The following is a 16,057-nucleotide window of genomic DNA, read 5'->3' on the forward strand; positions in this document are numbered from 1 at the left end:
GTGAGACAAGGAGTGACTTCTCTTGAGTTCAGGGCTTCGTTGGGAGATGATAAAAAAATGTTCTATTCTTATATCATGAGAAGGTTTGTACATCCTAAAAACTAAGGCTGGACAGAAAGCCCAGTGGCTAAAGTGCTTGCTGTTTTTTTAGAGGACCAGAGTTTGCTTTCCCCCACCCATGTCAGAAGGTTCACAAACACATACAGCGTCAGCTCCAGGTGACCCAGTGCCTCTGGATTCTGAGGGGACCTCCACTAATGGACATCCCTACACGCAGACACAGAGACCTACACACACAGTTAGAAATAAAAATAAACCTTGTCTTGAGACAGTGTCTCTCTATGTAGCCCTGGCTGTCTTTGAACTTGCCACATAGACCACAATAGCCTTGAAACCCTGGAGACTTGAACCCATAGACCGGCCTGAGTGCTGGGATTAAAGACATGCACCACCACACCCAGCAAAAATAAATCTTAAAAAAAAAATCAAAAACAAAAAACTTAAGTGTACATTTTAAACAAGTGAATTTTATGCCATTTTATTCTCAAAGGTGCTTTTAAAAATTCTTCAGACTGTAGGAATTGGACTCGGGGAATGCTGTTCTCCAAGGATTTCAGGGCCCACATCCTTTGTCTCATAAATTCTCAGGGTACCCAGCTCCCCGGAGCTTGAATTCCTGTCACATGCAGAGTAACGCTTGCTCATTTGGCTCATGGCTGTGCTTACATTTTCCTAGAAATGTCTCCGTGGTCCTGCACATAGAGGCTTCGTCCTTGGATAGCTTAGACTCTGACCCCACTGCTGGCCTTTCCCATTTGTGGATTCCCAGTTCTGAGACGCCACCTTCTCCAACCCATATAGTGAACCCCTAGACTGCCACTGCATGCCTCCTGCTAGTGGGGTGATACTGGGAAAGCCCAGGGACCAGAGGGACTAACAGTGCTGCCTAAGATAGCCCTACTATTCTCTACTCCGGAAAAATCTTGAAAGGCAGACCCCTTCTTGTCCCCACCCCTGAAAGCTTGAGACAAATGGACAGAGGACAGTCATCCATCTGAGAGATGTTTAATGTATCTTGGGTTTAAGGTAGAAAACACACGGCAGGGCTAACCCCAGGAAAGCCACCCGTTGTTAGTTAGCTGCCCCCAAACACTGCAGCCAGGCATCCCAGCTCCAATGGTAATAGTGTAGTGGCCCTGGGGTACCTGGTTCCTTCTCCCTTTGGAAAAATTCTGAGGTGGTGACGGGCCCAGAGGCCTGTCTCCCGCTCTTAAAATCTCAGATCCAAGCCCCAGAAAAGTTCGAGATTTAGACCTAGTGCAGTAGACTGGCTAGGAAGCAGGTCTGAACAAAAGCCTGGCCCAGCGCCTAGGTCCTAGAAAAAGAGTCACCATGACCTCAGTAACTGGAAGCAAAGGGAAAGTGTTAAAGCAAGATGTAGTACTCACGTAGCTGACCCAACAAGTTAGCTGAACTGACTGAGGCTTGCCCTCTGTCCTAGCCCAGTCACTCTGAGGACCAGGCCCTCATGAAGCCTCACTGTCGGTGCACTGATCCTGACCTGGTGTTGGAGAGGGGGTGGAGGTCAGGGAGGACCAGTGTCCACTGAAGAAGGATGCTTTGTGGGGAGGAACAGCTGCCAACAGTAAGTCCAGGAAGATGCCCTAGGGAAGGGACAGCAGCTTGTGGGCCTCTCCCCTAGAACTCTGGACTGGATCCTGAGCCATTTTTCGAAATGAAAAGTGGGAAGGGTTAAAGGCAGGGAGAGAGGTAAGACGGGTCCCCATGAGGACCAGCCCAGGAAACCCTTCTGACCAGTCCCAAGGAGGCCGTTACCACTTCAGTTCAGTCCCCCTTGCCCCATACCATACCAGGCTGGGTAGGCCCCTCTGCCCATGCTGAGGAGCACTCCCCACAGGGGCTCCACATCCTGCTCCTCCCTGAGGCCCTGGGCTACAGCCTGCCTCCTCTGTTGAACTGGATGCACCAGTGGGAGTTGGCAGTGCCAGGACTAAGATGAGTGTGGCCCTTGTGGCCCATGAGCGGCTGCAGCTCCTGCTGCTGTGGGATGTCGGCACTGCTCTCGCTGCGAGAACGGCCGGCTTTGGCCAGGCTTGGGGGGAAGGCAAAGCTAGAGCGAGGGTCAGAAGACAGGTCAAGAGGAACCTGGGGCTCTTCAGTGACCAGAGGGTGGGGAGGTAAGCGGTTTAAAGTTGGGGGCTGGGTACAGGGAGGGGATGCCAGGCTCTCCAGGGACGAGATGCTCTGGTTCCAGCCTGTCTGCATATCCACGGGCACGATCTTGGTTGTTTCTGAAGATACATACACAGCCAGATCTCCCTGCCCACTCTTCCAGGGTAACTCCTTCTCCGCACAGGTTGGAGATGGGGGGATGATGCGTGGGCTCGGACACACCTCAAGGCTCCCTGAGAACACAGAGAGTATACGAGTTTATTGTCAATGTAGGGGAATCCTCAAACGCACCCGAGGTCACCATATTACACTCATCTGTGCCGTACTCAATGTCTCCAGGGAAGGAAGCTCTGGACCGCTTTGGTTTGTCTGGTGTCCTCGAACTAGCAGAGAGAGCTGTACACAGAACAGTTGTCCACAGGTACATACTGAACAAATGGTAATTAACTACAGCTTAGGAAAACCAAACAAGAAGCACGCCTTGTCTCTGATCACCTGCAGCAGCCCCAGCAGCGTCAGCTCAGAGACTGCATCTTGCTAAGCCTCATTCTGACCAACCAGTGAGACATCCTACTGAGCTATGACGACAACTGTGACAACTCCAGATGGGGCTGGAGAGGTGGCTCAGAGGTTAAGAGCACTTGCTGTTCTTGCAGAAGGCTCAGTTCCTTTCCCAGAGTCATGTCAGGCAGCTTACAACTGCCTGTAACTCCAGCTCCAGGGGATTCCCTGCCCTCTTCTGGCCTCTGACAGCATCCGCTAGATGGACTAGACATGACACACTCATTACAGTCACAAAAAATAAATCTTTAAAAACATCTCCAGATGGGGACTGGAGAGATGGCTCAGAGGTTAAGAGCACTGACTACTCATCCAGAGGTCCTGAGTTCAATTCCCAGCAACCACATAGTGGCTCACAGCCATCTGTAATGGGTTCTGATGCCCTCTTCTGGTCTGCAGACATATGTGTAGGTAGAATGCTGTATACATAAGTTAATTAAAAAAGACTCTGAACATCACTGACATCCCCTTTGGAGTGAACTTTCTACACCACCACCTTCTTTTGTTTCGTGTTTTTCATATAGGGTTTCTTTGTGTAGCTCTGGCTGTCCTGGAACTCGTTCTGTAGACCAGGCTGGCTTTAAACTTAGAGATCCACCTATCTCTGTCTCCCTAGCACTGAAATTTAAGGTGTGCATCACCACCGCCTGGCACCTCCACCTTCTTAACCATTTTGTAATATTAGGGGTTATCTTCTTCAGGTTAGAGGGGACTAAATGTGTGGTCTACACTGGATCTTTACTTGCACAAAACTGCTGCAAAGGTGCTGGATAAGGTAGCACACACACCTGTACTTCCAGGACTTGGAGGCAGGGTCAGGAGAATTGTGAGTTTGAAGCCAGCTGGGCTGCCTAAGGAATGCAAGGCAAACCTGGGTTACATAATGAGACCCTGTCTCAACATAAATAAACAAGAAACCAAGGAAATCTGACTCCCAGCTAGGTGTCTTATGAGAAAGATTTTATATATGGTTATGATATTGTGGTTGTGTCTTTAAGAACACTTATCTTGTATGTTGAAGTAAGTACTGGTTGATAAAACAAGATGATATTTGAGATTTTGAGATTTTCTTCCTAAGAACCCTGGGGAGCAAGTGTCATAGGTCACAGTGGAGGAAGCTGAGACGTGGGCAGATGGGAGCTCATTTCACTACTGTGTCATTTAATATTTTGAGATTCTCTGTAATAGACTTCTCTCCTTGTCCCCTGAGAGGTTGTGCCAACTACCACTGAAACCTAACATTAGGAGGGAGAGCTCCACATGCAGAAGCATGAATACCGCTTCTTATGCACAAGGAGTCCATTTCGATAGACTCAGTTTTCTCCCAAGGTCAGGTGCCAGTCTCCTCACTCGGAGCTCTTCGTGCGGGCAGGTGTGCTAAGCCTGGGTCACAAGAGACCTGGGGCACATGCTTTTAGGTCTCCTCATCACTTTGTGTTCCTTGGGTTGTGGCCTTTGAGTCACGTGACTAGTGACTAGCTGGGCCAAGTTCAAATCCTTTTTGTATCATGTGATTCTGGACGAGGCTCTAAAGCTCTGTGAGCTCAGTTTCCCCATCTTGGATACCATAACAGTTTGAGGTAGACCACTGTACAAGATTTCTGATAGTCAAAATGCTTAGTGAATGCTGGTGGTGAGTAGGACACAGCCAGCTGCACAGGGGAGTGAGGCTACAAGGAAGTCGTTACCTGAGACCTTGCCTTCTTGGAGAACCTCACTGGTGGCTCGAGCCACGAAGATGATCCCTTCATCATCCTCTTTCTCTGTCTCGGAACTGTCGCTTTCTTCTTCCTCCTCAGACTCCACAGTTAGTATCACGGCAGCTGGACAAGGGTGAGAGCCGAGTCAGGCCAGCCAACCCAGTCAGTGGCTGCTTCTTGATACCAGACAACCTCAAGTCAGCTCCTGCCCTCTCTGTCCCCTCTAAAGCTCACGTTAGCAGAAGCACCTGCATCTTCTTCAGCCGTTTTGGGCAGTGGCCTCGAGTCTTGGACGTGATGGGGGGAAAGTAGATTACAGAGCCCAAGGAGGCAATCAAGGGTGCTAAATCCTCAGAGAAAGCCATGAGGGCAACACTTCCCAGCTCTTTCTGTTGTCAGCCCAACTGATGATATCAGCACCCACAAGGCTGGAAGGCCCATTAACAAATGCAGCTCACGGGGAACTAGGTTTTGATGATGAGACCTTATGCCTCAGTTCCACCTATCTTTGGAGGCCCAGCCACTCTACCTGTCTGTCTCCATGACCTTTCCTGAGTCCTTAATAGTTCATAGTCAGAATTATCAATTTTACCATACATGGTATGCAGATTTGAACTATTCCAACACTCAAGTGTGTCCATCTAGTCCCTGAGGAGAGGGACCCAGCTCCTGGTGCTAAGCATTCCAAGGAGAGCCTCCAGGATCAGGATGGCAGGCCTGCTCCTTCCCTTCCCCACCTCCCTTCCATCCCTGCAGCTCCCTGCTTGCCTGTATCCTGAAAGCCCAGGTCTCGAGGAGGCTTCCCATTTGTAGCTTCGGGATTAGCCACGCCATCCTTCTGAGGACCAGAAAGCAAACCTAAGACTATGACCTTGGTCTTACCACCCCATTCCCAAACCCTGTGAAATGGCAAAGTCAACAGAATAAGCCTTCCTAGCCTAGAAGGAGGGGGAGGGGAGAAGGGCCATTTATCACAATGGTCTACCACTCCACTATACCTTGGTCAGCCTGGCAGTGACTGTGGAACCTAGAGTCATCCATCCACTGTCTAGCAGGGGCTCCGAATACTTGGGCCTGGATTGGCTGAAGGACTCCTAGAATCACTTTGCCAAGAACTCTGCCCTTTTCCTGTCTGTTTCACCCCTCATAGCAAATGATCCCACGGCCAAGAGGCTGCCCTCCCTCTGAAGCCCAGACAGGCCGGAAAGGAAACCCAAACTGCTATAGTCACCAAACCCTGAAGGTGATTAAACATCTCCTCCAGCTGAGTTCAGGATCCGACGACTCAGAATTCTTACCAGCCTCTAGCCTTAAAGGAGGTGTCCCAGAGAAAAGACACACCTTCTTATGGCCGGTCTTGCGGGGTCGAGGTTTGCTCTTGGTGAAACAGATGTTGTGTTTGGTGGACTTAAAAGACTCGAGCCGTCGCTTCATGTTCTGCTGGAAGACCTCCTTGTCCTGTCGCTCCTGGGCATCCTCTGAGATGAAGTGGCGGCCACAGCTAGCTTTGTACTGGCAATGATAGGCCAATCTTGCCATGAGGCTGGGTGCCTCAGCCTCCCACAGGAACCCCAGGCTACAACCCCAACATGTTCATCGCAGGTCCTGCCAGCCCAGCTTTTCCAGAGTTCACCATGGAGTCAAAATTAAAATATACAAAGGGATTATAGCCAGAGATTCTGTATTTGGTTCACTAAGGAAAAATTTCCCTTTTCCCGATAAGTCCCTTGCGGCCGTTCCCTCAGTTCTCTCTAATTTGGAGTGATAAGAGGCAGGGAGCTCTGTACTTTGATCCCTGGGGCTACTGTAAAATCACAGAGCCATATCCTTTGCATTTATTGCTGTGTCCCGATCCCAGGTAGCCACCAAGGATCCTTCTGGCAGCTAGTCTCCTAGCTATTCCTACATCAGGCCTACCACACCCCCAGGCCTATGCTTTGGACTTTCCCACGAGTCTGCCCTGAACCCTACATCCTCTTGGCCAATGCTTATTTAATATAGAGCCAACCCTTTATCTGCTTCTTTTAACTCTTTCTCAGAAAGGCCAAGACATCCATCCCTCCCCCAGCCTACCTATTTCTGCCGTTGGTGGCTTGGGAGTCTCTTCCTCTCCAGTGGGAAGAACTCAACAAAGCACTGCCCAGAGCATCCCTGGTCACTCTGTTTCACCTCACATTCTATTTGGTTCTTTTCTTAGCCCTCACATTTCCTGTCTCTCTGACCCACTTCTGAGACTCCTTCAAGTCTCCCATCCACCTTCCTCCTTTCCCTATGTACCTGGAAATGCCACCCCACCTCTGGGGCAAAGTGGCCCTGTCTCAGCTCACTCCTTCCTGAATCCCTCAGTGCTCAGCTCCCCCTCCCCCATTCCTCTTGCATCTTTACTTTTCTTACTAAGGAATCCCGGTGTCCACTTACCCTCTGCTTTCAGACAAGCTCCTGCCCTTGTTTCTAAAGTCCTTTCATTGACACTACCATCTCCCTTCTTTTGAGGCCAAGATCTTATCAATTGATTTGGACACTTCTCTGTCTAGTCCTTCCTTAAACACAAAAAATGCTATTCACGTTCTCTAAGTCCAAACTGCCTCCCTGGTCTCCAGTCCTGAAGCCTCAGAAGCTCTGAAGCCTGGCCTCAAGATGGCAGCTAGCCCTTCTTCTACCCAAGGCTTTTCCTTCACCAAGAGTTCCCTTCTCCCCTTTGCTGCCTCCCTGTCCATTTCTTCCGTGTATATTTTTCTGTATTGTTCTTGGCCCTGTTTCTCTAAACACTCTCCAGAGATCTTATGAGTTCTCTCTACTTCAACTAAGCCGGTGACATGACGTGAGGTTTCAAAACAGCAGGCATCAGACCAGCTGCACTAGAATCGTCAGGTGGCTTATTAAAAACAGATTCTTAGTTCCACTCCATATTACAGAATCTAAATCTCCAGGAGGTGAAGCCAAAAGCATTCCATCAAGCTTCTTAAATGAGGAGACCTCTTCCAGATCTTTCTCTCCAGCGCCCCCCCCCCTTAAGCTCTATCTCAATTAACTATACACTATCTATCTCTAATGCTGTTTCTGGAAAGAAGTTAAGGAGTTAGGGACTGTGCCATGGTGCAACTAAATGCATTCAGAACTAATTGAGTAACCATACCCCAAGAAACGCTCCATCCATGTCAGTCTGGAGGAAAGTCTTTAGTAGCATGCCACAGGACTCTGTCCTCTGCTCTATTCTGTTCAATATTTATGATGGTTTAGATGAATGTAAAGTTAACAGGCTTAGCAAATGTTCAGATGATATGAATCTGAGAAAGAGACATCTGATGGCAGACATGGGATCCAAACGATGGAATGATGGCGAAATTAAATAAGATGGCATTTGACAACAGCGTTAAACTATGCAAAAACTGAATCCAGCCCATCGGTCAGACACGAACACAGACACACACATACACAGAGACAGACAGACAGACAGACTCATGCACACAGACACACAGATACACACACACACATATACACAGAGACAGACAGACACACAGACAGACAGACACATACACAGATACACACACACACACACCCCACTATGTGCTTTCTCTGATACAACACAATAAGAAGGATACAGTATACTTGAAGAAAGCCCCTGGACCTGATCAGGCTCCAGATTTAATAATCAGAAAATATAAGAAATGGAGTAATGTGCTAAATAACACTCGGCTGCTCAGCAAAATCTAAAAAAATGGTAAATCCTTCCATATAAAGAATTTAGTTTTTTCAATTAATAGCAAGGGTAAAAACGAAAAACTGCTATAGGTTTTTCTTAATGGAGGATATGTTTCCCAGATATAAATTGCGAACTTCATTTGGATCCTTCCTGAGCTATGTAAACCAGCAAGAAAAAGCCAGATATGTATTGAACAGTGTCTGAGCATCTGATATAACGAATTATCATGTTATAATAACAATACTACAGTTTTATTTGAATTGATTTTTGCAGTGCTGGGAAATCAAACTCGGGGCCTCATAGATGCTGAGCAAACGTTCTACTCCTCCGACCTCCTCAGCCTGACTTTACTTTTTAAAGATTTTGCCAGCTCAGGTGGTGGTTTCACACCTATAACCACACAGCATTCGTGAGGCTGAGGCAAGAGGATTCCCAATGTGAAGCCAGTCCTAGGGGAGCTAGCAAGACTGTCTTAAAGAAGCCAAAATTTAAAAATAAAAGAGACAAAGAGTTCTTGCCATATACTGAGATATTTATAGATAATGTCATATGTCTGGAGTCTGCTGTAAGATAAAGTGTTGGCAGGGTGTGGTGGGTTATGGAGCGGAAAAAATTTAATCACGCACAGATAATTATTAGAGTTGGGTAATGGATAAATGAGTTATCTCATTCTTGCTACCAAAATTTTGCACAAGAAAAACATTAAAAGAAAAAAAAAAAAACCAACTTGGAATGAGGTGGGTTTGACAGCCAGTATCTGAGGAATCCGTGAGTGTCTGGCGGAATGTGGGGATAATTCGATGCCCTAAATTGGTGAGCCAAATCAGGGATCCTGGACAGAAGAAACAGCAAGTCCGGAATAGGAAAATAAGGGAGCCTCTATCACTTGCCCTAGTAGCTCCTCCATGGAGCTTCTCATGGGCAAACACACACCAGAGGCAGAAGAGGCTGCGGGAGTAGGGGGGGCCTGTGAGTAAAGCCACCTGGAAACCTTTAAATTTTATTCTGCAGAACTGGAAACTAAAGGGAGGTGCTCCCAAATTATGCCAATTCTATCTCAATATTCTATCCCAGTGTAGTGCTGCCATGAGTAACAGATTCCGACTTCAAAAGGCCCAGGATAATGACCTGCTGCCCCCTTGTGGGGTTATAGAAGATCCTCTCCTGGGTAGGATGGGTCTTTCCAGACTCAAAGCTTCAAAGCCCCCAGATTTGCACAGGACTAATCCACCTCTCTTTTTAAACTGGTTCTAGAGGCTTTCTCAGGTCCCTGCTTCCACCTCTGACCTGCATCCTCAAAGCTTCTTGTCTTCTATCTCTTCCTCTCCCCTCAGGGACAATCTCCATGTGTGCTCCTTTCCCTCCCAAAGCCCAGCTTCGAATCCAAAGTGTTTCCTTCTAGAGTCCCAACCTGTTCAGCTCTCAATTCATGCCTTGTAATCTGATATACACTCTGCAGCACGTCTTCCTAATCAACAATAACCACCCAGTAAAGGATGAAACCCATGGCCTTCACCTGGGCATTCACAGCTGACACAAGCTGCTACCAAACCTGTTGAGTCTCTGACCACCGCCTCTACAGTCCACTCCCCGACACCCTCAGAACTCTCACATCCTGCGAGCTCTCACCCTGCGCCTCGGCTTGTAGAGGCCTCCACAGAGCAGATGGTGCATCGCGGCATCCTCTCGGTCTCGGCCACTGCGGACCGTGTCTATCACCTGCAGATCCAGACACGCTCCGCTGCCACTCTCCCTCCTGCAGGAGGCAGGGATATGTGTGCTGGGGGAGTGGGCAGGACAGGTATGGGGGAAGGGCAGAGGCAAGGTGTGGATGCCTCCTCCCCAGGAGGATCTGGGGAGAAGAGCTTAAGGGGAAGGGGGCCTCGTGGACTCACAACAGGTTGGTGACAGAGGTCTCTGCCATAGAGTTTCTGCTAGGCATAGAGGGTAGAGTGAGTCCTGTGGAGGACAAGACGTGGCCTCCCTGTCGGAGTCAAGATGGAGGTCAGAAAAAGGTCAGATGAGGAGTGGCCGGACAGAGGGTAATGAAAAGAATAACAGGCGTTAACAATTATTTTGAACACTATTTTGTTTTGAGCCAGAGCTGGGGATTACCCAGGTTCTCGAATGCTATACAAGTGATGAACCGTTGAGCTATGCACCCAGGCATTATTTTGTTCTTGGTTATAGCAGATACTGAAACACTTCACACACTCAATTCTCAAAATCTGACCTAGGCAGTCCTATCCTTATTGTTACTTTCCTCTCACTGAGGAAACTGAAGCTCAGACAATAACATAAGCACCTTATCCAAGCATCTGGCCTACCCACGATAATAGCGGAACTGTGTCTGTTGACTCCAGAGTCCAGCTGTTTCCCACCTTTCTGTACAAGGCTGCCAGACTCTGTCAATACCAGACCACTCCTGCAGCTGTGACTTCACGACACCCTGGAGCCAGCTGGGAATTCCAACTCCCTGCTCCTTGCTAAAAAGTGTGTCTGCCTGTCATCCCTTACTACCCTACTCTGCTGACCACCTGTCTAGCCGCCACTGGCCTACCTGGTAACTGCTGGCCCACCTGGTCCACAAAGCTGATAGCATCTCGGATGTTGAGTCTGTAGTACACATCCCAGATCTGGTCTCGGATCCGATAGGCTGACCGCCTCATCAAGAGCTGACTCAGGTACTTCTTGTCAAACTGTTCCCACCTACAGAGGATGCCAGCCCAGCCCTGATTATTATCCTCAAGGTGTAGCTGGCTGTCCCTTCCCCTAGACAGGGCAGGGACAGTGCCAGCGCTGGCCTGGCTTTCTTGGTATGAGTCTCAGCCAAGGAGAATCTCAAGGATAGTCCCTGTTCTTATATCCTTTACAGTTTCAGGAGAGAGTCTGTCATTAAAGTTATTTAAAATAACTGTAAAAATTATAACCATGACAAAAAAAAAAAACTACCAAGGATAATTATAACAGGGATTTGTCCTTGTCAGAGAGGCCAGAGGTCTCTAAGGAATCAATGCCTGTGGTTAGAACTGAAGGATGATTCAAAGCTAAGCTAAGAGGGAGATGAGGCAGGGTTCTGGTAGACAGAACACATCCAGTGGTCTCAGTGGCCAGGCTTGGACTGCATGGTGGGCTCTGAGGCTCTAAATAGGGTCTGTGTAGTTATCAGACAAACCACCAAACACAGAACAGAGCATAACAGGGTGGGAGTCTGGCAAGTGCCGGACCATGCAGCGTCTAGCAGGCCACCCTGGGGAGCTCTATCTGATCCTGAGAACACTGGCGTGCCACTGAAGAAGGGCTTGAGGTCACGCAGCCTGAACCTGGCTGTGTCCCTTCTCAGAAGGGTGGCATATCTCCCATGCTGCCCGGGCTGGTAGGGCTACTGTTGCTGAAGGAGCCTCGGGGCAGCTCCCTCACCTGTCCCTCCAGTAGTGGTAGCCATGGTGCCCCACAACGTCCTCCACTGCAGCCAGAATGTGGTCAAAAGTCTAGAATGGGGGTGGGTAGGGGGACTGGATCAGGACTCTGCCAACGTAGGAGAAGGGAGAGAGGGGCAGGTGGAGGGATGGGGCTCTGGTACCCACGTGCTCATGTAGCTCCTGGTTCAAGGTGGGTTTGTGGTAATCACTCCTCTTCACCCTCAGCCACTTGACCAGTGGCTTGATGGTCAAACCCTATGGACAGGCAAGAGGTAAGCCCTGTCCCATTCAGTTCCCTGCTGCCTTTCTCAAAAAAAAAAAAAAAAAAGGTGGGGGGAGGCTCAGTTTTGCCTCAACCCATTACACTCGAGGCCTGGGAAGTCAGGTCCCTGCCTCCCCCAGTGGAAAACGAAAGGCCCTGTCCCAGTGTGTTCCAAGACTCTCCCAGGGCCTGCTGAACCTCTCCCCACCTAGCTCCTGGGCACTCCCACCTGCACGATGACTGTGAAGAAGACCACCACAATAGTGGTGGCCACAAAGTAGTCCTTGGCAGGGACCTTGGTCCTGTCCAGTAGGATGACGAGAGCAAAGGCCACAGCCCCCCGAAGGCCCCCATAGGACATCACCACCTGGTCAATCTTGTCCAGAGGGACCAGCCGGAACTGATTCAGCACCCACGTCTGCAGGACTACGCCTACAGCAGGAGGGAGGCCAGCAGGAGCAAGGGGTTGGGAGCGGAGGACACTGAAAGGCCAGCACCAAGCATCTGGGCTAAGATCTGGCAGGGGTTGGGACAGGCGAGCATTGAGGAGAGGCATGGGAATTAACATGGATGTGAACTTGGACTGAGGGCATGAGGGGTGAGAGGGGAAAGAAAGGGACAGGGGAGCAGAGGGCGCCAGCAGTACCGAGGGCTCGGAAGAACAGGATGAAGAAGAGAGTGCCGAGCACCAGTCCAGAGTCCCAGGCCCATTTGGAAGAGTCCACGGCTGAGATGCCGAGTAACATGAAGATGACCGTCTCGGCACAGCTGGCGAGCGTTTTCATTGTGTACTTGACAGCTGTGCGTGACTTATGGGAGATGTTGGCCTCCACGTATTTCTTACATCCCAGGCCACACATGGTCACCCTGGGGGAGGGACAACTTGCAGGTGACGGAGGGTCCTGAAGGCTCAGTCCCTCTGCAGCAGGTAGGGGTGCTGCCTATCATGGGGTATCAGATTCCCCAAGCCAGAGCTCAAGGATGCATGAAGATTACTAGTTATCGGTAGTCCTGGAATAAATAACAGATCTCTGGGTTTCCCATTAGTGCCTCTTGATTGACTAATAAACCCTCTGGGGGTGCTACACCCATACCAACCAGTGGCTTCAGGCCTTGAAGTATGCTGGCAGCTTAGCCTGCACTTCAGGTAGAGGAAGTGTGAGCCTTCAGGTACTCAGACAGTTCTAGGTGCTAGAGCACAACCTGAGGCCTAGCCTCCTCTGAAGAGAGAGTATGAGGTGTCCACTACCATAAGGGCTCCGTAAGGCCCACAGGTTCCATGTAAAATGTGACCTTCCCTTTCCCAGTTTCCTGCCTGTGATAGCCCCAGGACTCACGCAAGAATGGCAGACAACGAGGCCATTTCAGCAGTGAGGTAGGCTGCGTAGGCGAGGAGGAAGACCAGCAACGGCTCGATGATGCGGACCCGCTTGGTGAAGCGTGTGGTCAGGGCCAGGAGGAAGGCAAAGACTAAGCCCACGGCTGCCCCGCCCAGACTGACCACAAACAGGGAGGCTGGGGGAGGAGTGGGTTGTCAGCATGACCCCTGGCCCAGACCCTCCCCAAGTTGGGCTGACAAGTCTGTTGACTAGTAAGAAATAGAGGAAGGCACCCACCACACTCCCTGGGGCTCAGGATCCCAGACTAGAATCCCAAGGCAAGCTCCTCCCAGACCCCATTTCTCCATAGAGGAGAGGAAGGAATGAGGCATCAGAATAGCCTCCTCTGTCCCAATGCTGGCTGGCTGGGTGGGTCGCAACAATCCAGAGAAGGAAGACATTGAATGCTCGCCATGCTGGGAGAAATACTGACCGACTCCCTTTAGGTAGTCAGAGGCCTGCACGTTGGCAGAACCCATCTCTACAAAGGAGTTGCAGACCTTGTACAGCACCTGAGTGACAAGAGGAGAGGCAGGAAGTAGGGGGAGGCCATGGAGGGGAAGTAGGCAGGAAGAGAAGAAAGCTCAGATCCTATTTCCAGCCCGGGGGACTAGGAGGAAAGGTCTAAGCCTGACCAGATATCCCATAGGCCGCCTAGGGTCAGGGGTCAGCAGTCCAGCACACATTCTCACCACGGTAACTGCGTCATTGAGCAGAGACTCGCCGAAGACGATGATAAAGAGTGTCTCATTGACGTGCACCTCCTCAAAGACAGCCAACACGGCCACAGGGTCCACCGCTGAGATGAGGCTCCCAAACAGCAAGAAGTCCAGCAGGCCCGCCTGTACCCTAGGAGCTACCAGGGAGAGACAGAGATAGGGCTGGTTGGTGAAGATGACTGCCTCTGACAGGACTTCCTGTGACAAGGCTGCAAGATTTCCTACTGGAATCAGAAAGGTGAGGAGACCGGCCTATACCCTACAGGCTTGACCTTGACCTGCATGTGTCTAAGACCTGGCTTTGCAATCGCCAGCTATGATATGGGCTCTTGTTGATGTAATAGGACTCTTTATTTGCCTAACTCACAAGATGGCTGCAAAGCCACTCAGGCAGTGCTGGTAATAAATCTGCAGCAACAGTAAAAGTAAAAGTAAGTTGACAGTAGGTAGAATTGGCTGCTGGCTGCCTTTATTACCCAGGATAACAGGAAATGGGTTCTCCCACACCTGTGGTTCTCAGCCAACGGATGGATGTGGTGTGTACACAGTTCTCAGCTTGAAAGGAAGGCCTGGTCGCAGTAGGAAAAGCATTGTAGGTGGGATTTGAGTATGTCCATAACCCTGTGAGTCTCAGTTTCCCCATATGCAAAAAGGAAATGGTATCAATCTCAAAAAAATTCTTTATTTAGTTAGTGCCTAATACATGGTAAGACACCAGTACCATTATTATTTAGAATTGCTACTCTGCTTAGAATCTGAGGTCTTCCTTTTCCTTCCTGCCCCAAATAGCTCACTTTTTATTAAGAATACAAGATTGGAGTTTCCAGCTGGGAATTGCAAGCTTCTCCTTTTTACCTTAGAAGAAGTCTGAATTTTCAATATCAGGACTGAATGGATTTCTTATGTCAGGAAATAAAGAAGAGGTTGGGTGAAGGCCTAAATGCAGAACCTCAATAAAATGGAGGTTAAGCCCAGGCCCTGTTTCCAAATGAACACAAGAGGCTCTACTTTCTCTTCCATTAAATGAGGTAAATTCTCTCTTACTGGAGTTATTAAGAAGACACAGTAAGAAAGAATACCCGGCATAGCAGTTAACATTTCGTGGATGTAAAATACGCATTTATTAGAAATAAAAACTGGAAACCACCTGGCAGAGCTTGAGCAGACCTAGAACTGTAAATCCTTGCAGGGCTGGCAAATAGCAGCGTGTGACAGAGGGCAGGAGTCGACAGAGTGCTTCTGAAGGCTCCTGAGCTTCGGCAGCCCACACACAGCTGGGAGCCAGGCCCCTGCTCAGTTCTCATACTGCAGAAGCACAGATCCAGCTGGCAGAGACCAAAATTAGGACCGAAGCCTATCTGGAGGACGGCCATGCACTCCAGGTGAGTCTGACCTGCAACAGAGCTCCCAGGGAGTGGGACTCAGGCATCTGACCTTCAGAGCTGGAGAAGGGAGTTAGGGGATGGAGCTAGCAAGACTTTGTTTTTGAAAAGGCCTAGGCCCTAGGGTTACTCACCCACAAGTCCAGCCTGCTGTAGGCCCCAGAGGGCAACGCCTGTTGTGAAGGCATTCCAGAGTGTGCCCACCACGGCGTAGGTGAGGATGGCACCCAGGTTGTCAAAAAACAGCCGGCTGGGCATGAAATAACCTGAGTCCAGCACGATGGGAGGGAGCAGGAAGAGGAAGAAGGTGCCTGGCTCCAGCTGGTACTCAGCCTTCTTGGCCACAGCTAAGACAATGCCCCCTAGCACCAGGCCCAGCAAAATCAGCAGGCAGCTCTCAGGGACCAGAGATGTTACCTTCCGGGACAGGTGAAACACTGGAATGGAAGAAGGCAACAGGTGAGAGACCATGGGATATCCTCCCACAGCCTGGCCTATAATATTCTGTCTTACCAGTTTACCCCAAGTTCGAATCCCTGGCCCTAGGACCAATGGAAGAACTACAGAATCTCCAACTCCAAGGCTACAAATTCTTCACGGCTGTTCTTGCTTCCCCTCCCCCCTCCTTTCTGAAACTGAAAATGCCCCCCCCCTGCACTGCCATTCTCAGGGACTGATCTCCTCTTTCTCTGACTTCCTTTACCCAAGGTAAGAAGATTGCTGTGAGTTCAAGGTA

At 49.7% G+C, this 16,057-nt stretch overlaps 1 protein-coding gene across 4 annotated transcripts in view; it reads right to left on the reverse strand.

Moving 5' to 3' along the window:
* Positions 1–517: 517 nt before the first annotated feature.
* Slc9a5 (solute carrier family 9 member A5) overlaps positions 518–16,057 on the reverse strand; it is a 21,054-nt gene continuing 5,514 nt past the window's right edge. The window contains exons 2-16 of one of the 4 annotated variants that reach the window (XM_028768542.1): positions 15,456–15,758; positions 13,913–14,076; positions 13,654–13,732; positions 13,179–13,356; positions 12,488–12,708; positions 12,071–12,273; positions 11,745–11,834; positions 11,578–11,648; positions 10,737–10,866; positions 10,053–10,141; positions 9,787–9,913; positions 5,796–5,966; positions 5,223–5,292; positions 4,443–4,577; positions 518–2,426 (exon numbers count right to left, since the gene is read on the reverse strand). In XM_028768542.1, coding sequence (XP_028624375.1) covers positions 1,954–2,426; positions 4,443–4,577; positions 5,223–5,292; positions 5,796–5,966; positions 9,787–9,913; positions 10,053–10,141; positions 10,737–10,866; positions 11,578–11,648; positions 11,745–11,834; positions 12,071–12,273; positions 12,488–12,708; positions 13,179–13,356; positions 13,654–13,732; positions 13,913–14,076; positions 15,456–15,758 — 2,504 coding nt within the window. In that variant the 3' untranslated portion in view covers positions 518–1,953. The remainder of the gene's footprint in view (positions 2,427–4,442; positions 4,578–5,222; positions 5,293–5,795; positions 5,967–9,786; positions 9,914–10,052; positions 10,142–10,736; positions 10,867–11,577; positions 11,649–11,744; positions 11,835–12,070; positions 12,274–12,487; positions 12,709–13,178; positions 13,357–13,653; positions 13,733–13,912; positions 14,077–15,455; positions 15,759–16,057) is intronic. The other 3 variants (XM_028768543.1, XM_028768544.1, XM_028768545.1) reach the window with 3 other exon arrangements.

The sequence above is a fragment of the Grammomys surdaster genome, unplaced genomic scaffold, assembly GCF_004785775.1.
Source record: "Grammomys surdaster isolate TR1022 unplaced genomic scaffold, NIH_TR_1.0 187, whole genome shotgun sequence".
Classification (NCBI taxonomy): Eukaryota; Metazoa; Chordata; class Mammalia; order Rodentia; family Muridae; genus Grammomys; species Grammomys surdaster.